The sequence below is a fragment of the Miniopterus schreibersii genome (assembly GCF_964146895.1).
Source record: "Miniopterus schreibersii genome assembly, chromosome: 7".
Taxonomy (NCBI): Eukaryota; Metazoa; Chordata; class Mammalia; order Chiroptera; family Miniopteridae; genus Miniopterus; species Miniopterus schreibersii.
In genome coordinates, this window is record NC_138108.1 from 64,800,666 (window position 1) to 64,822,042 (window position 21,377).

General features: G+C 36.0%; 1 protein-coding gene across 1 annotated transcript in view; it reads left to right on the top strand.

Moving 5' to 3' along the window:
- Positions 1-21,377, top strand: part of LRP1B (LDL receptor related protein 1B) — a 1,542,074-nt gene that overhangs the window by 894,591 nt on the left and 626,106 nt on the right. The window contains exons 12-15 of the mRNA XM_081143443.1: positions 1,531-1,711; positions 7,668-7,887; positions 9,772-9,961; positions 15,880-16,002. Coding sequence (XP_080999569.1) covers positions 1,531-1,711; positions 7,668-7,887; positions 9,772-9,961; positions 15,880-16,002 — 714 coding nt within the window. The remainder of the gene's footprint in view (positions 1-1,530; positions 1,712-7,667; positions 7,888-9,771; positions 9,962-15,879; positions 16,003-21,377) is intronic.

A 21,377-nucleotide genomic window follows, 5' to 3' on the forward strand; every position in this document is an offset into this window, starting at 1 on the left:
AAAATTAAACTTTTTAAACGCATAGGCACAATTAACCTGTGAAAATTACTCATATTGGCTGGTAATGAAGCAGATAGCTTAGTGAAATTGAGAACATATCTGATTCACTATAATGAGATTTTCAGTTAGATCAAATCACATGTTGTATTAGTCATTTTGAGTCAGGACACATACTGATTAGCAGGAAAGGTCATAAAAAAAAAAAATTATTTTCCAAGGTCAGAGGGGCTGTGATTCAAGAATATGATAATAGTGCCCAGCTGGTGTTGCCCAGTGGTCGAGTGCCAACTCATGACCCAAGAGGTCCCTGGTTCGATTCCCAATCCGGTTGCCCAGGTTGGGGGCCGGATCCCCAGTAGGGGGTGTGCAGGAAGCAGCAGATTGATGTTTCTTTCTCATCGGTGTCTCTCTCGCTTTCCCTCTCCCTTCCTCTCTCTCTAAAATTAATAAAAACATAGTTTTAAAAAGAATCTGATAGTAGCAAGTATTGATTACACCTGCATATGAGGGAATGCCGCGTAGCCCCCGGTAGTGTGGGCGTGCGGGCTCGGTCTCCGCTGTACCTCTCCTGCCTCCTGCTTTGTCCAGTAAGTTCCAGTTCTCTGCCACACACCCGGGAGGAAGGGCGCCACTGGGTTTGCAAGTGAAGGAGTTCACAGTAATTTCTCACCAGTAGAGGGATGGAACTGTCGTGATGATGTTGTGGAAACTTTGGATGGTAGTTCACAAAATGGCAAAAAGCGAGGACAGGACTCACCGTAGGAGCAGTGCAGTTTCCAGGATCTACGTTGGGGATGACCTGACTTGGATTTTTATCTCAGTTCTACCACCTCTTGTGTGATAACACAGGGTATAAACATTCACTTTTAAAGGGTTAGAGTTTCCCCTTCTGTAAAATGTTTGACTTAGGTGAACTCATAAGATTACGTATTTATAATATTCCTTTGAATTATTAGTGCCTATATCTTACAGAAGCTTGCGCTCGTGTCCTTTTAAAAACATCTGGAATATGCAGAGGTATTTCAGTGTTTTCTGCGAGTCACTGTCCATACAGTCCCACGATGAAAGCCTGTTCTGGGCTTTCAAAGGTGTGTTTCCGGTGAACCCTCTTATTTCTTGGCAAAAAGACATTCATATTGCTTCGATTACTCAAATTATATATTTCAAGTGTCAGCACGCTTACTTTTGGAACATATTACTGGTTCATGTTACTTGATTTTTTTTTTTCCTGAAAAGCCTGTATCACTCTATTTTTGTTCTGAGAATTTATTCTTCACCCTTTTTTGCTCTCATCACTTATATTTTATTTTCCCCCCTGCAGGTTACTGTTTCAATTAAAATATTTTGAGAGAGGGTCTGTAATTCACATAAAATGGCATTCAAAATAAAATTGAAAATGTTTTGTGGAATAAGATTTGCACAAATCACACTATGAAGAAATCATTTCTTTCTTAAACTTTTTATGAAGTAGAACATAAGCAGTGAACACTATTGAAAAATCTGTTCCCTTCTTGTTCTTGCTGTTTCCAGATCTGGACAATGTGGAGGGCATTGCTGTGGACTGGATCGGAAATAACATTTACTGGACCAATGACGGCTATCGGAAGACCATCAACGTGGCCCGGCTGGAAAAAGCTGCTCAGAGTCGGAAGACCCTGTTGGAGGGAGAAATGTCCCATCCCAGAGGGATTGTGGTGGATCCTGTTAGTGGGTAGGAATATTTTATCAGCATTATATAAGGATAATTCTATTAAACAAATGTGTTATTTATATATTTTGTAGTAGTAATTTTTATTTAAATCCACATGTGAATTCACACATGTGATTAGAAAAAGTTACCTATTTAGTGATTTGCTCTTCTAGAAAATGAGCTAAATAAACATGTCAAAATACACTGAACTGAAAAAAACAATTTGTATAAAGGATATATTTACTCGATTTGTTCAGACAAGCACCGTAATTCTGCATTTTAGACAGCCTGACACCAAGATAAATAATCAATTAAATCAGAGAATCAATCATCTTATGTTTTTTAAAGGCTATTGAAATTTAATGTATTCAAAAATAGCCAAGTTTTTCTGTACACTTGATGCGGGCCAGGCATCTTGTTACTATGCTCCTGTTTGATAATCCTCACAGCAATCCTTGAATTAGTTGCTAAACTCATCATGCTTTACAAAGGAAAAGTTGGTAGCTGATCTGCAAAAGACTGTTTCATTATTAAGAGATTGGGTGTATATTTAAACCCCAGCTTCCTATCTCCAAGACCTTACTCATAGCCACTATATTCTGCTACTTTTTTACTAATCTACATTGGTAATCACATAATTTTAGATATAACCATAGTTTCCATATAGTGACATCGTTTTATAGAACGCACTACTTGTTTTAGGGTGGAATATTTTGTGCAATTCCTAGGAACGTATTTTCCTTTGATTTTTCTTCAGAGCTATCACCTGAACCCAAACAATACTGTGCATATAGAAATATTGAAGAAATGTGAAAATTCCTGACAGAATCTTAGAATTAATTGAGTAGATTGCATATTTTACATGTACAGCTGTTATGTGTTTTTTATCCCTTCCATGGCTTACGTTTCACTATTTCAAAACAGCATCACAAAATGAATATTCTTCATAGCTTACTACATCCATACAAAACATACTTAATTAAATACAAAGCATGTGACTCCCGTATAAACTGAAATCACCTGACTGCCTCTCCTAGAATTATTTGTGTTGAGATTGCTGTAAATACAATCAGGGTGCTTGTTCCTAGGCTGAAACCTAAGTACTGAATGAACTCATTGTATGTGCTTCTGTAAGACATAATTATAAAGTAACGTTGGTGATTTTATTTGTAGGTTCTACAGTTATCTGCCCTATACCTGGACTTTTAAACCAAGTCATCCATCTGACCTTTAAACCTAGCGAATATTAATTTTAAGAGAAAAAATATTTATTCCACACTGTCTAATTCTCCTTGAATCAAGATGTTTTAAGTATTTCCTAAAACAGCATCTTCTTGCTCAGTATTCTGTTAGAGAAAAATATTTTCTGATAGAATTGAAGGGTCTTTGGGGTGCTCAGGAAGGTGACACAAATGTGGAGGTCATAGGATCATATGATTGGGAAGGACACTTAGAAGCCACTAGTTCTATCTCTCTTTTAAAATTCAGGAATCTCTTTCACCACTTCCCTAATAGGCAGGCATCTGACTTATATTTGAAACCTATAGTATCTAATTAGTTTAGAGTATTTGTTAGAAATTCTGATTGATATGACATTTTTTCTTTTTATTAAGACAGTATCTGCACCCCTATAATCATCACCTTATAACTCACCCTATATTTGCCTCTAGTGCTACAAAGAATGACTTGAATACCTCTCCATTCTACAAATTTTCAAGTAGAGTACTGATCTTATGCACCAACCTGTAAAACATACAGACACATATGTGCATATATACATGTGTGTGTATGTATGTATTTTTCCCTAGCAATAGCCTAGGCCCAGAGCTCTGCACCAGGCATATATGGTTAACAAAACAGGCACAGCCTCAAGCCTCATGAAGCATCTCGTGTTATCTGCAAGGTGGGGGAGTGAGGAGATAGACCAAAGTGATGGAGGAAAACAAAAATGTTAGCATGTCGATGAAGATGAATGTTTGACACCTGTTTAAGTAGGTTTGCTGAGGGTCCTCTTTGCAGAGGCCTCATGTAAGCTGAGACTTAATTGCAGAGAAAAAATCAGCTATGGACAGTGAGGGAAAGAGTATTTCAGGCCAAGAAAATGGTACATCTGAAGATCTTAAGTTGGACAAGGATTGAGTGTCAGAGAAACTGAAATGACAGTGGACTGGATTGCATGTAGCAAGGGGGAAGGTGGCATAGATGAGATGCAATTGGAAATGAAAGTGGGCCTTTGCCCACCGTGATGGGAGCTTTGTACTTTGTCTTCAGTGTTAAGGGTAAAACAGAACACTAATACAATCATATTTATATTAAAAAATACTGATCTTACTATTCTGTGAAGAATGAATAGGAAGTCAGTAGAAATAAAAATGGAAAAATGTGAATTTAATTATCCAAATACTTGTTTGACCCTAATACAATTTTTAAAATGAGGGAGAAACTTTGGTTTGGAAAGCCATTTAAAATAGCATAATATAACTTTAAGCAAAACATTTCAAGAAAAACAAATTATTTATTTACATTTTTTTCTTTCTACCATAACACCTAATTGCAGCTGTACACAGAAGGAGAAAAGTCTGTGATTGCCTATTAAGAAAAATTACTCATTTCAGAGATATACTTTATCAAAAGCTCCATATCCAATTATAGAGTCAATAAAGAATTCATTTATATTTATTAAAATATATTTTGATTACCATACAGATCAATAGAAATCAAGACAATAATTGTCCTCAAGAAGTTTATAATCTGGAGTGTTTTGTGTACACACACACACACACAGACTCACACAATTATGTATAAAATAAAATAGACTGATATACATGCTCTTGGGGTGTGCAGCCATCAGGTTAGTCACAATTTTGAAGGGACGGTGTAAGTAAACTTTTAGAGGAAGGGAAGCCAGTGGCAGTTCTGAGACGAGATGACTTCATTAAAGCTAGAGCAGAGGATATGTGACAGAACAGAGTAGGCGACGAAGCTAGAAATAAGCAGAAATCTTCAATGCTTTGATTAAAAGTTTGGATTTATTTTGCTGACAGCAGAGTAATTGAAAGGTTTTGAAAATAAAACGCACACTTTTCACTTCTTGATTCAGGAAGACAAGCGACAACAGTGTGACAGGTACATGTGGAAACAACAATTTTTTCAACAGTAGAATTTGTTTTATTGCCATGACAGAGAAAGTCTTAAGGACTTAGATATTTCTAGGATTGACCACCAGATAATATAATTTAATAAGGAAACATAGTTAATAGTTAGGAGTTCCCTTTAAAAAGGGATGAAAGACAGACTGTGGCATTTGTAGCAGGAACAGAACAGTGGGGAATGAGACAGGACAGGCTGCTAGAGCAGGACTGCAGGCCTCAGGCATTGTCGAGATGGGATAATGCTGGAGAAGTCGTCCAGGGGGATGATGTTGTTCCTACGCTGACCGCTGCAGGTGAACCCCACCCTCCTAATAATGTCACACTTCATAATTTATATCAGTAACTTAGAAACCTACATTTCCAGTTCTCACTTCTCACAATATCATCTATATGCACTGTGTCCAAAGCTGAGTGCATATTTCTCCCCAAAGAGGATCTCGTGGAGCCATATCTCACTTAATAGTATAACACCCTCTAGTTAACAGCTAGATGTATGTCAGCAAGAAAATCAGTTTTTTCAACAGTAAAATTTGTTTTACTTCCATGAGAAAGAAACTTTTAAGGACTTAGATATTTCTAGGATTGACCACCAGAAAATACAATTTAGTATGGGGACATAGTTAATATCAACAAAGCCAAGCTTAGTGTTACAGTGTACAAATATGAATAAGAAGGAATCCCTGCTCTTAATTATTTTGATTTTTAATTGGAAGTATCAGATATGCAGCACCACTAAATGCAATTCAAGGCATAAATGCAATAAATGCTATAACTAAAAAATGTCACTAGGAAACAAAGGAAAGATCCTATTTTGACACAAAACTAGGGATAAACTTCATTTAAAAATTTTTATTTGAACAGGCCTTGAAAATCAGAGGCACACATTTTCTTGCCATATTACCAGCATGCCAGCTTAAGGTAATTTTGATTAGACGGCTACGCCAAGTTCCACCTGTAAAAAGATTTATATTTGTTTCTGATTATTTTATAGGTTATGTTTTCTATTTTCTAGATTTAAAATATTCACATTTGATAGTGATTATAAAGCTTTTACAATATAACTTTTAATCAGATAATGAAGTGGGTAGATGATGATAACATATATAATCTTTTTCAGTTTGGCATCACCTATCTAAATGTTTTTCTTTTCTTTTGTCTAAATAAAAATAGTCTTAATAATAGATCATATCACAAAAATATTTTTCAAATATAAAATTACACATAGTATATTTGGAATACCCAGAATCATTCTTTATTTGTCTGTACGTACGTATGTGTGCACATGCATGTGTAATTCGGGCTAGAGAGTCACCAAAAACAAACAGTGTCACTATGTTCCAAAGAAAAGCTAGAGAGAAAGACAATTGTAATTTTATCAAGTGATAAATTATCAACATGAATGAAAGTGCACTGATTTTAAGATTTTAAGGAAAGTATCAATAGGGAGAAAAAATTGTGTATTTCCCTTTACGTAGTTGATTTATGTAGTGGAAGTCGAGTGATTATACCTAACTGGTATAAGATTATGGCAAACAAAATGAGTATTTTGTGTATTCTTGATTTGTTCCAATAATAAAACCACCCCAAGAACACACAGGACACAAGATAAGTAAATTGCCATATTTGCTTCTAGGATCAGAGTGTATGTTGACTTAATAAAATTCACCCATCTCAATACACCTCCTCAGGTTTAAAAAGGGATATCAACATAATTCTACACTGTTAAGAAATTTTAAAAAGAGCTTCATTGGCACAATTTACGGATGATGTGTTTCAACCTGGACTGTCCCAAATCTGCCTGTTTAGATCACTGTAGGATTATTAGTCATGGATACAGATTTTTCCCAGATTACCTCAGAAATTCTTCAGGGTCCACAGTATGCGGGAGGCAGCTAATCTAATAAGGGTGTTTCTAGGGTAAGCAGCTTAGGAAAGCTTTGGCACTTTACAAAGTTCTTTATGAGGTGACTGAACTAAAGCCTACACTTGAGTTAATCACTCAGGCACTTTCACATGGCCCTAGAACAACATGGGCGGAGGGTTTAATCTTCTTCACCAGGGATTTGCAGCAGTAGCTCAAGGACCCCCTCCCACTGCTGTAGCTCACACGAAATGATTTGTTCTTAAAGGCAGAAGCTTTTGTTCGAGATAGAAATTAAATCTCAAAATCTTAAGGTGAGTCAACCTACTGTTATTCAACTTATGTGCAGCTAAATCATCTTCGGTGGGTTTGGGGTAATAATAAGCAGCAATAAAGACTAGATCATTTGCATCAGGAAGACAAATTAGGCTTGGCCAAATAAATGCAGTGTGATCGTGCATTTTAGATTAAAGACAGCCCTCGTGCTTGTCTTAAAAAGTAATAACTCATCTGAGATTAAATAAAGTCTGGGGTAGATCATTAACTGTGCCATGAGTTCTCATGTCAGTCAACGGGCTTTTAAATTACATAATTGACTCTATGTTTTATGAAGTGAACAACATTAAAAAATAGTTAGTAATGCTTCAAAGACCATTTCTCGAAGTTGGTATCAACACCCAAGAAAATCAATATTTGGCATTTACTGTTAGCTTAATTAATCATCAAGGCCAACCAGTGTGGTGGTGTGTTTTCTGTAACGTGCCCCAAGGGACGGGCTCCACTGGGCACATGCTTACTTCCCTTGGTACTTCACAGCGGCCTCTTCCCTTTGGCAGGAATGCATTTAAGTAGGAGAAAAATCAGAATGTGTTTAGATTTTATGGAGGTTCCCAGTCTGAGGAAGTGTCCCTGTATACAGTGGCTGTTTGAAATAACGTGTATGCTTTTGTTTGTAATGTCTTAGTTGGATGTATTGGACAGACTGGGAGGAAGACGAAATAGATGACAGCGTGGGAAGGATCGAGAAGGCCTGGATGGACGGCTTCGATCGGCAGATTTTTGTCACTTCAAAGATGCTGTGGCCAAACGGCTTAACTCTGGACTTTCACACCAACACCTTATACTGGTGTGATGCCTATTATGATCATATTGAAAAGGTGTTTTTGAATGGAACTCACAGGAAGGTAACAGACAAATGCTGCTGGTTTTCACCCGCAGGCTTCTTTTTTTCATGGAGCCTTGTTGTGTTGTGTTAAAAATACTTTCAAGTTTATTTTTACCACTCCGAGGTGGCTGCCAGCAGCCTCCGTGGGGTGGCTGAAGGAGGCTGAGCATTGAGCAGTGCAGCTGGCACTTGCCTCCGGGGGAGCAGGCCCCTCTCACCGCGGTTTGCCAGGATTTGTGAGATTTTTCAAAGAAGCTCTCAGGGTTTCAGAGCTGCTTTAAAATGCAGCTTTTCTACATTCTTGATGAGTTTGCTATGACCAAGCAACCCAATTCTATTCAAATATCTTCAAAATTTGCAGCTGAATTTTGACCTATGTATTATGTAAAATTATGATGCATTTATTTGAATAAAGAACTTCATGACATTAAAATTTAAACACAAGAATACACTGAACTTCAAGCCTGTTGTTAGAAATATATATCAATTTCCTCTTGCCTCTTTTGGTAGCATCATTGCAGAATGATTCTGAAATTCTGGGGTAAACTGAGGATGTAGTTGACTGTGTGCCCGAGGCAGTGTGGATAAAACATCACCTCTATACTTTATCTTATAATTAGCTAAGCACAGAAAATGTTCTGAACTAGCTTCAACTGTTTGGAAAATGAAAAAGTGTTTTCTTTGATACTACTAGCCCTTCTCTTTTGGAAAAGAAGACTGCACAATTGGCTGAGCTCATTCATTACGAATTCTGTTTGGAGAAATAAATAGTACACTAATCTGTTAAGACGATCTCAGCCACTGATTCACTCTAATAGTGCTTTAAGTATTTTTCTCCAAATAAGTAAAATTCATTGGCATTTAACCTAATTCAAGTACTTAACAGGTGCCAAATAAATATTTATGATTACTTTGAAGATGTTGACATGTACACAGTATACATAACATTTTAATGGACAGTGTATTTCATCTTAGGTTGAGGTGAAAAAATATAGATAAAAAACTTTCTTAATTATTCAATATATGAAAATTTGTTATGAAAAATTCAGAAAAAAAGGAGCAAAATTTGTATTGCTAACCCTAAATTATTAAGATAACTTCCTCAATTCTCTAGTATTAAATGAAGCGAGTACAAAATGCTTTTCCATATTGCATACAATCCATTTTATACATGGCAAAAGGTAAGAAAGTATTATCATTCTTGGAGGTATTAGTCATTTTTTTCTACAACCCTACTTGTGAAACAGGACTTATCACATGATTGCTCCATTTAAACAACAAAAATATAAAACTGTAAAGAATACACCAAGATAACCGGAATTGAAATTAGCCAGCAAAGCTTGTTTATCTATTTAATATTAGTAAATGTTTCTAAGTTCAAAATTAAAATATTTATATTTTTCCCTGTCATCTCCTAAATTTTTTCAGATTGCATTTGCTCAATTAAATAGGAAGATCCCTTTCACTCCCAATGTCTTAATACCAAGTCGTATCCCTTGGTTATTGGATGAGCAATATTGCAATATACACAGTGACACTAATTATCAGATCAATATCTATTCCAAGATATGATTCTGTAATATTACAAACAAAAGATACAGGGAAGAATGTCAAGCAAAGTCATTTTAACTTTTGCATTCCTTTACCACATGTGTAAAGCCAAATATGGGAAAATTTAAATAAATGAAATGTAAATGGTCTCCTTCAAATAACAAGTTCTATAAACAGAAAAATATGCTCACATTGGGAAATCCATTTCTCAATTATATGGAAAGAAAATATGAGTTAAGATATTAGGTAGATCACTATCTGTTTTACTTATTTGAATACCATTTTCTTTAAATATTTACTTACGTTTCTAAAGGTCAGTTCTGAATTTGCACAATGTGTTTATTTTTTACAGGTTGTTTACAGTGGGAAAGAGCTGAACCATCCTTTTGGACTGTCACATCATGGGAATTATGTGTTCTGGACTGATTATATGAATGGTTCCATTTTTCAGCTAGATTTGTTAACAAATGAGGTGACATTACTGAGGCGTGAAAGACCACCCTTGTTTGGGCTTCAGATTTACGATCCACGAAAGCAACAAGGTATTAAAAAACAAATAAAATTGCTTCTGAGTTTTATATATAATAATACTTCACAGTAGTTACAAAAAGGTTTTATTCTGACAGTGTTGCTGTAATTTTATAAAAGGTGTTTAGTCACTCCAAAGTCAACATTGGACTTTGTTACCATAAATATTTATTATTGTTCAAAATAACCTGATTGAGTAACCCTGGGAATTCTACCTGAGTGAAGTCCAAGGACTTCTCCAAATACTTCCTTTTTGATGTCGTTGTCACTGAAGGAGTCTGTTAGTTAAAGTAAATACATACATATATATATTTAATGTATTCAAAGATTAACTAGAAAAACTTCAACTGGGAAATAAATATTATGGGAAAATATTTTAAAATACATTATGTAAGGAAATTATACTTTAACAGTAATTTAGTATATTTTATCTGATTAGTTTCGGATACATTTAAAGCACTTTTAATTAACTTAGATGATATGAAAGTAAAATAATCTACTATGAGATTCATGTCTTATTAAAATCAGATAATACTCTATGTTTTAGCTTCATGAGTTATTAATATTTATTAGTCCACCCACAAATAGCATGACTTAGAAAGTAAGGATTAAACAAAGAAAACCATTTGTAAATTATGTAGTAGATTTTTTGTTATAATTCCAAAATCAGTGTTCCTTTTTCAATGGAGATATTTTTTGTGGAAAGGTAATGAGCATACGTTTCAATACACTTAGGATGAAAAATTATACTCTGAGCATTTCAAAGTACATGTTGTCAATAAGAAGTTATCTAGCAACACAAGTTTTTTGAAGATATTTCAGCTAAAAGGAATTAAAATTGCCTCATGGGAATACAAATGCAATTTCATTAAATAATGGTAGTACATAAAGGGAGAAGTATATAAAGTTTTAATAGTTAATAAAAGGTAAAATTATCTTTAAAAAGTAAAAATGAAATTATTTCAGATGGTATAAGCTATAGCTGTGGACACAAAGTAAATAATAGAGCAATTGCCCGCTGCAGAGATCAAATGGTAATATTTTCTGTTACATTCACATCAGCTCTGCCCCCCCCCCCCCATCACCATAGTTTGTCTACACTCAACTGGAGGCAAGACTGTGAACAGGAACAACCTTTCTTTCCTCCTTTGGTGTCTTGTTCACAGGGTTGTTCTCTCCAATTCCACATTCATTGGTTTCCTGGATTTTATTACACCAATCAGCATAGAATCACATTTTCTATTTTCATTCTCTTTAGAAATTGTATATCTTGAATGTCCTTGCTAAACTCCCTGTAGTCAAATTCCATGACATTTTCACAATTTTCAATTTCTTTAAACTTCTAGTTGTTTTAGAAAGTTGATTAATTAAATGCAACATATGGGGTGAGAAATGTCTCAGCTCACTATAATATGAACTTGGGCTTAAATCCAGATCCTGACACTTTCTCCTTCATAAACTTGGGACATGTCGTAAAGATTTAACAAAGATAAGGAAATGCTTTCTTCATAAATTTTTATAAGGAATAAATAACTATTTGTTATGTAAGAGTAAGAGTTAGAACAGTACCTATGTTTTATATTAGTTAATTTGACCTTACCATTTCTCAATCTGGAGGCATATATTTGTAAGTTTCCTTGGGTCTAAGCATTTAAAATAAATATTAAATGAGTAACATGTCACAATCATATAAAAAAAGCACAAGGCTCTGATAGGAATATAAGAATTGTATTCCAATATTCATGAAGAATATATTTGGTGTTCCAGAGTGTCATTGGCATATAATTGTTTACTGCTCTTCCTTTGGTGGAGTGTTTTTTTCCTTAAAAAAAGTACTTTTCAATAATTAGTAATTAAACTGCATGGATGGACCTGGAGTATTATGTTAAGTGAAATAAACCTGTCAGAGAAAGACAAGTACCATATGATTTCACTGATATGTAAAATCAAATGAACAAAATAAACTATCAAAATAGAAACAGACCCATAGATACAGAGAACAGACCTTGACAGCTGTTAGTTGGTTGTGGGGTTGTGGAGCTGGGTGAAAAAGCTGAAGAGATTAAGCAAAATAAAAACAATAACTCATAGACACAGGCAAGAGCATGGTGATTACCAGAGGGGAAGGTGATTACCAGAGGGGAAGAATAGGTAGAAGAGTGCTAAGGAGGGATGAATGATGATGGAAGGGAACTTGACTTGGGGTGGTAAACACACAATACAGTATATGGGTGATGTATTATAGAATGGTGTACCTGAAACCTGTATAATTTTACCAACCAATGTCACCCCAATAAATTCAATAAATAATAATAAAATAAAAATAAATAAAAACAAACAAAAAATAAATGTTATATATAGTACTTTAAAAAATGAAAACTTATCCCTGATTACTAAATTCTTTATACAATCTTTATCCCAAAAACCATTATGTTCTGTCTTACTGATAGAATGTGTTTGGCCAAATTGATTGATTATTTTTTTATTAATTTAGGTGAAATAATCAATTAGTTTGAGTTTTCTACCCAGTCTTCATGAGACTAAGGACTTACTTGAACCTTTTGAACAGACAATACAATATAGAAAGGATACCTGATCAACATCTTTTTTTACTCAGTCATTAGACATCGAAATTGGATAAAGTACTTAGGATCTAAAATCTTAGTTTATTTAACTACATTGATCAAAATAGCTAGATTATGAAGTAAAATGCAGTCAGATGTTTAAATAGAGACATATTATCTTACCATGTTATGATTTATCTCAGTAGTGTTTCGTTTGAACATCAGATATTAACAAATATTTAGAAACATATAATTAGTGTCACATAAATTTTGGTTATATATTGTATGTTAAACTGTTTTTTGTTTTTTTGTTTGTTTAAGGATAAAGTAGTTTCAGTTGAATAGAAAACCAATCCCTTAAGTAGTACATATCCTATTCTTCATGGAATGGAATAAGCTAGTCTTACACAGCCTTACATTTTCTCTCTCTTCCGTTCTTTCTCTCTTTATGAGAGACTAGGGTGTATGGCTTCATTTGTATATGTAATATTGTTAGACTACATAATGTGTAACATTCAATGTAATTTTTATTTAATGTATGACATGACTATTAACTACATTATTTTATAGATCTAGTAAGATTTAGATTTATTGATACGGCCCTCACCACAAAAACTTTCTTTTTTCACATTTCCCATATTGGAGATAATCACTATGAAAAATAGCCCCAAATACTAACTATACTCTTGATAGTGTTCACACACACACATGGGCTCAAAGTCAAATGAAAACAATCTGTAATTGACATCATTCAAAACCGATTCTTCTGAAATTGTCCTAAATGAAATACATAATTTATCTGGATTTGGGATCCCACCAAACTAGTCTTTATACAACTTTTATTTTCTCTCCTAAACTGCAGTCCAAACTATCTCTCCATCAAGTGGAGAGTAGAAATCCCCATAGGTTTATGTTTCATATTATGTTCAGAGACTTCTAACTGCCCATATGATAAAACTCTCAGAATTCAAGAGTTTAGCCCTAGCTGGTTTGGCTCAGTGGTTAGAGTGTTGGCCCGCAGACTGAAAGGTCCTGGGTTCAGTTCTGGCCTTGGCATGTACCTAGGTCGCAGGCTCAATCCCCAGCCAAGGTCGGTGCACGAGCAGGAAGCAACCAACCAATGCATCTCTCTCACATCGATGTTTCTCTCTCTCTCTCCGTCTCCTTTCCTCTCTCTAAAGTCAATAAAGGTATTTTTTTTTAATTAATTAAATGTATATTTAAGGTAACTAGCACTGGAATTGATGAATAATGGATTTTAAATAATGATAGCTATCTTTATGTTTATAAACTCTTTCAGTGATTTACGTATAAAAATTTTAATGCTATTTGTAGTTAATCATTTTTTCAAGATAATATCTTTACATAAAAAGTCTTGCAGGCTACTAGAAATTCGATAAAAAACATCATTTGAGCTCTATTGGGAATATGTTCAAGTAATAAATTAAAAAATATACTAAGATACCATTAAAATTTTTTAAATCTAAGAAATTTTAATGGGAGATGTAGAATTATTTAAATGAATTTATATTTTAGATTTATATTATGACAGAAAAAATATCAATTTGTCTCTTTTAACATATAGTATTCACAGAAAGAGAATGTATTTAAAAGCTGCAATAGTGATAATTTATTTCCAATTACCTAAATTGTATATTCAATAAGACTGACAAGTAGGAGTCATGCTACTAAATTAAAGAGTTTGATATTTCAATATATTTTGAACCTGAAAATTTGTTCTAAAATATTGTTTTCAGTATTTCTTATTTCTTACTGTTTTTTTATATAGTTCTCAAATTATTTTGAATGAATCCTAATTTTACAAAATCTGAATGTTACTAAAATATTAAATATACAATTTAATCCTGTACACATAAGGTGCATAACATAGATAGAACTCCTAAGCATCATATGAAGTATTAGATTTTTATTCCATGGCCCTGGGATAAATATGACTATATCTGGAAGCTACTTAGAAATTTTTTTGAATCTGCTGTTGGAAAAAGCCTGAACTAAGCTTATCTTCCTAGTTTAGAAATTGTGATATAGGTTAAAATATTAGCTTCCTTAGCTATTAAGTGTATTTTTTTAAATAAACATAGACAATGCAATTTACTTCTCAGAATAATAAAAATAAATATTTATATGCTTTTGATCTTTGGGTTCATGATGATAATCTATTCAGATAAGTTAAATATTTATTGCATATAGCAACATTTCAAGTACTATTTTTAACTCATTTCCTAACAATTTCTACATAGCACATTCAACCCCAGAGACCCACAGTGTAATAACCCAGTCTGTCACTTCAGTCACAGTGTTGGCACTTATATTTTTACTGAAATACAGTTTTAATGTTATATTATTTAGCTGTTTGTCTCTGAGTAATGAAAAGCTCTTTTTTTAATGTTTGAGTAAGATCTTCTGATATTATCAAAATGTTATTTATTGATACTTTGGGAAAGGCCACAGTGTAAAATGATCCTGACATTGATACTGCGAGCTGGGTTGTAGTTTGGCAGAGTTCTTTGTAACTATTCTAAACATACATGCTTAGAAAATATACTTTCTTCCTGGCATTTCCAACCTGTAGGAATAATGACATCAAAGTGATTATCTAAAATTTTATTTACTCTCACCTACATCTTTATAAAACAGGATTTCCAGCCTCTTCAAAATTTTGCCTCAGTTGAGTCTGAATCCCCAAGTGTGTCTCCCACGTGTTCATGAGTATGAACATAAGAGTGTTCCCGGGCCTGCTCTATTGATGTCTGTGCTTGCCTATCAGTGCCTCTGCTGGGACAACATGTTACCCTCGTGGGTTGTACAGTCTCCTTGTATGAGCAAGACTGCTCGCTTTTGAGGCTTCACAGATAGCCTGTTCTCCTTGGAGTCCTCAAGGAGGACACGCCAATGCACTCCTTGCACGGGGAGACAATATCCCCTTTCCGCAAGCCTGTTTGTTTTCTGTTCACTTGGGATCCAAAACCACATTCCAAGTGCTGGTGGTGGTCTACTTTCCAAAAACTTCAGGCCTCTTAATCTGGGAAACTATCCTAGACAGATGCCATTCTGTCTTCTCTATTGTTTCTCTTTTCTGGTACCCAACCGCACACAGATCTCTGTCTCCTAGAATCAACATGCAAATTCCTCTCATCTACAAGCACATCATATATTTCAAATGTTTCTTAATTTCATTAAGGACTCAACAGAAATCCTGACTACATTAATTCATTAATAATTGCATGTTAGTGAATATGTAATATGTGTGTTTGTACACATTTATGCCTACATACATCTCCTAGAAATAACTGGCTGGCTTTGGATGGGATCAGAATTCTCTGACACGTCATTTGCTCCTCTTGCAGGTGACAATATGTGCCGAGTAAATAACGGGGGCTGTAGTACACTGTGCTTGGCCATCCCAGGAGGCCGAGTGTGTGCTTGTGCTGATAACCAACTTTTAGATGAAAATGGAACTACTTGCACATGTAAGTTTCTTTTCTTGTTACACCCATTGCTTATATGTGTCTTTTTGAAGATCAGAAGCGGATGAAACCAAAGGAATTAAAATCAAACTTGGCAATAGGAATTCAGATAAGTACTTAGGTATAGTCTTTTATACTACAAATTATTAATTTCTAATGTGTATGTGAATAACAATAATCATGAAGTTTTGCAGAGTATCCTGCCACTGCTGCATATCAGTTTAGTAAAAGAATAGAAATAAGTATATGCCACAGAAGAAAGTATTTTATGAAATTGTAGGGAACATGTATGCTGTTGGTTACATGGATGATATTTGATGCACACCAAGGGCCTCAAGTTACTCTAAATAGCTTAGCAAACTCAGTTATCTAGATGTCGTGGTGAAGGGCAAGGAAGGAGGTAAAAATGAGACTTCTAGGGAATCTCTAGACTTTATCAAAATAGTGAGTTAATCAGATTGATTGACCTGGATAAAAGTCATTTTACTAACTTCTGAGGACTTTCTTCAGTTTACTCATCTCTACACATATCATGTCCTTTAAGAACAATAAGAGCAACGATGCTCTGCATATGTTGAGTACAATATAAATGTTTTTGGAATGATTTAGTTTTGAATTGTGTGTTATTCATGATTCCCCAAAGAAATAGAACCAGTAGGATGGGGAGAGAGATTTGTTATAAGGAATTGGCTCATACAAGTATGGACACTGACAAGTCCCAAGTTGTGCAGTCAACTGGAACCCCAGGAGCACCAGAGGTGTAGCTCCACTCTGAATTCTGGTAGACTTGAGACCCAGGAAGAGTCAGTGTTTCAGTTTGAGTCTGAAGGCAGGGAAAAAACAAATAAACAAACAAACAAAAACAATTAAACAAAGCCCCAGTTCAAGTCAGGAAGACTTTCTCTTACTTACAGGAAGGTAGGCCTTTTTGTTCTATTTGGCCTTCAACTGTGTAGGTGAGGGCCCTCACTTTAGGAAGGGTGGCATGCTTTAACTTAGTCTACCAATTCAAATGTTAACCTCATCTAAGATGCTCTCACAGACACACCCAGAATAATGCTTGACCAAATACCTGGGCACTCTGTTGCCTAGTCAAGTTGATGTATGAAATTAACCATTATAAATTACTAAATATTTGATGTATTTTTTTATCAGTTATAATGATTGTCTCTGGGGGGAGGCAAAAGGAGCAATAGGTGTAATGATGAAGACTTCAACTTACCTGTAAATTCTCATTTCTTTTGAAGAAGAAAAAAATGTGGATAAGGGATTTTTAAAATCTGATTTAATAAGTAGTAATATTTGAGAAATATTAAAAAATAAATAAAAAGTGAAAAATCTACCCATAATTGCACTATTCGGCAATAAACTAGTAAAACAATTTGATGTGATTATATACATATATATAATTTTTTCTACCACTATAACAATACATGTTATTTTTTCTATCACTATGAACATAATGACAGGTAACACTTATTGAATTTTAATATAGGATGTTGCATTTTGTAATAAATTTTTATTATTTTCATTAGTTCTTACACTAATTGTATAAGGAATATGATATTACTATTTCATTTTATGATTTAGGATTTAGACTCAGGGTTAATAACTTTTTAAAGTCTACCTAATTAGTAAGAGAACTATTGGGAATTTAGTCCACAAGTCATTTTATTTTGGAGACTGAACTCTTAATTATTTGTACTTTATAAATTTGGGATCATACTACATTGCAATTTATTTTGTCTTTTATTTTTACCTAATATGAGCATAAACTTATTACCATGTAGCTAAATATTATTTGTAAACTTAATTTTTTATTTTTTTTATTTTTACTTTTGAAATTTATCTTTATTGTTGAGAGTATTACAGGTATCCCATTTTTCCCCCCAATTGATCCCCTCCACTTCGCTCCCACCCCCTTCCAAGTCCTTCACTCCATTATTAACTGTGTCTATGGGTTATGCATATAACTTCTTTGGTTAATCTCTTCCCACCCTCCACCCCCCTTCCCTCTTTCCTCTGAAATATGATCGTCTGTTGCATGTGTCAATGTCTCTGGATCTATTTAGTTCATCAGATTCTTTTGTTCATTAGCTTCTTCTTAAAGAAGACCCTTCAACTTTTCCTGTAGTGCTGGTCTGGTGGTGATGAACTCCTTTAGCTTTTCCTTCTCTGAGAAGCTCTTTATCTGACCTTCAATTCTAAATGATAGCTTTGCTGGGTAGAGCAATCTTGGTTGTAGTTCCATGTTTTTTATCACTTTGAATATTTCTTGCCCCTCCCTTCTGGCCTGCAAGGTTTCTGTTGAGAAATCAGCTGACAGTCGTATGGGTGCTCCCTTGTAGGTAACTAATTGCTTTTCTCTTGCTGCTTTTAAGATTCTCTCTTTGTCTTTAATCTTTGGCATTTTAATGATGATGTGTCTTGCTGTGGGCCTCTTTGGGTTCCTCTTGTTTGGGACCCTCTGTGCTTCCTGGACTTGTAAGTTGATTTCTTTCCCCAGATAGGGGAATTTTTCTGTAATTATTTTTTCAAATAGGTTTTCAATTCCTTGGTCTCTTTCTTCCCCTTCTGGCACCCCAATAATATGAATGTGGGCCTCTTGAAGTTGTCCCAGAGGCTCCTTATACTATTTTCATATTTCTGGATTCTTTTTTCTTTTTGCTCTTCTGGTTGGGTGTTTTTTGTTTCTTCATGTTCCAAATTACTGATTTGATTCTCAGCATCCTCTACTCTACTGTTGATTCCATGTAAATTATTCTTCATTTCAGTTCCTGTAGCCTTCATTTCAAATTGGTACTTTATTATGTTATCGATTTTCTCAGTTATTTCCCTAACAGTCTGCTTAAACATCCTTATAACCAAAATTCTGAACTCTCTATCTGTTAGCTTGCTTGGATCTATTTCATTTAGTTCTTCTTCTGGAGATTTCTTCTGTTCTTTCCTTTGTGACATGTTTCTTTGCCTCCACATTTTGGCTGCTTCCAGGTGTTTGTTTCTATGTATTAGGTAGAGCTGTTCTGTCTCCTGGAATCTGTAGAGTGGCTTTATGTAGTAGGTGTCCTGTAGGGCCCAGTGGCTCAGCCTCCCCAGTCACCTGAGCTGGGCCTTCTAGGTGCTCCCCTGTGTGGGCTGTGTGCACTGTCCTATTGTAGTTGAGCCCTGGTTGCTGTTGGTGCCCCTGGGAGAAACTGACCTCCAGGCCAATCAGCTGTGAGGACCAGCTGCAACTACAGCCAAAGAGCTGCTGTGCTGGAGACACCCCTATGGAGCAGGATTTACTTCAGTGGAGCTTTGGTGTTCACCAAGTGCACCCTTTGAGTGTCACTTGTGGATGTGGTAGGGCTGTAATCCAGCGTGGTCGAGTCTGAGCACCAGGTGCACTGTCTCTGAGGCCTCCTGGAAGGTGCCAGTGCCTTGCCCAGGGCCATCCAGCATGAGCTACACAGCAAACCGTAGTTGGCTGCTTCTTGTGCTGGGCTTTGCGTTGTCCAGGAGAGGCCAAGCTGTGAGCCAGTGCAGCTGCCGCTAGTGCCAGGCCTGGGGCCACTTGTCAAGCTGTATGGGGCATGCTGTTGCTTGTTTGAGAGATTTTAGGAAAGTCCTAAGCATGAGGCTGGAGAGGCCACTTGCACAGAAAAGCCCCTGGAAATGGCCTGGAAGAGCTGCAGGTGGGGAGGGGCAGGGCCTCCGGGAATCACGGGGCGGGGCCAAAGGTGTGAGGTGCTGGCGATTCAAACATGGCGCCCGCCTGCCGGCTGTGTGCGGGGAGGACTCGCCAAAGGAGCCATGGCCTCTGCCAGCCCTTCTGCCTGGGAGGAAGCCGCCCCTCCAGCTCTCACCCGGATCTCAGGCAGGTTAGTTCCCCCCGAGTGTCCCGGGTCCTTTCAGGCTGCTGCCCGGCGCTGGGCTCAGAGGGAGCGTCCGAGTGAGTCCGTGCCGGGCCCTTTAGAGGAGCTGCTGGGGCTCCCGCAGCCTCCGCGACCCTCAGCCACAGTCCCCGCTGGTTTCACAGCCCAGAGTTGTGGGGACATCTCTTCCCGGCCCTGGAGCCCTGGGCTGGGGGCCTGCTGTGGGGCTGGGACCCCTCGCTCCTCCGGGAAACCCCCGCCACCGAGATTCCCTTCCGGGTTTCAACCGCGGCACCGGGTGTGGGCCCGCGGCCGCGTTGCCGTGATTCAGCCCCGACCCGCCTGCGTCTCCGCCCCTCCTACCAGTCTCGGTGCTTCTTCAGTTCCCTGGTTGTGGGGCTTCTGTTCAGCCAGGTCTCAGGAGGCTCTGAGTGATGTTGTTCTGTAGTTTAGTTGTAATTTTGATGTGGTTTCAGGAGGCGGCGGGTACAGCTGTTACCTACGCCACCATCTTGTTGATACTCTTGTAAACTTAATTTTTAATGACCGATATTTATACCATCTATCTTTTTTTCCTACTTGATGCTTGGTATTATTTCTGATTCATTATTATGGGCCATTTGCATGTTTCTTTACTGTTTATGATTCCTTCTGTATTTTACCATGCACTCCATGATCAATTTATTATATCTTCTTTAAGTGTTTGAAATACATAATACCACCAGTTTTAAAACCTATTACTATTACTTTTAGTTGTAAATATTTGAGATGAAGACTTTAGCTTCCTTTACATTATTCTCTTCATTTTCCTCAATTTCAGCCCTTATTATGATTTAGGATTTCTGACAATGAATATTATTTTGAATTACCAAACAGTAAGTCTCTTTATAAAAACAAATTGGCATTCATAGTCAGTATATTGATCAATTTTAAAACAAATTTTTTTAGGCCTGGATCAGTGCCTCTCTAGGTGTATTTGTGAGTACTCAAACTTTTAGTTCCCCATTGTTTATTTATTAATTTTCACTATTGTGTAGGACAGATGGAGTATATATTGACGTGACTTCTTCAAGAAGAGTATAAAGAGTGTACACTGTGGGGTTCTTGTGTTTTCTGAACATGTCTCCTTTGCCTTTACATGTGAATAGCCATTGCTCTGTATATGAATTCTAGGTTAAACAAAAATTTTTTTCAAAATTCTAGAAGTATTTTTAAGTTCTGTTTTGGGATAATATATTCACAGCACAAACCTTTCTGGGCAAGGATTTTTTTTCCATTATTAGTAGTAGTGTTGAAAATTGCCTGTAAGATACTTACAGAAAATAATTCCCTGAGGTATACTTTTTTGAGTCACCAAATGGTTTTCCTTCCTTTGTTTTGTGGTATTATTTACAGTTCTTACTTTGTTCTTGTTTATTTATTATCAGAAGAGATCTTATTTAGATCCATAATTTGTTAATAGACAGGGATTAAACATTGCTTTGAACAACATAAAGTCTGTTCAGTTGCCCTGCTAGGCTAAAT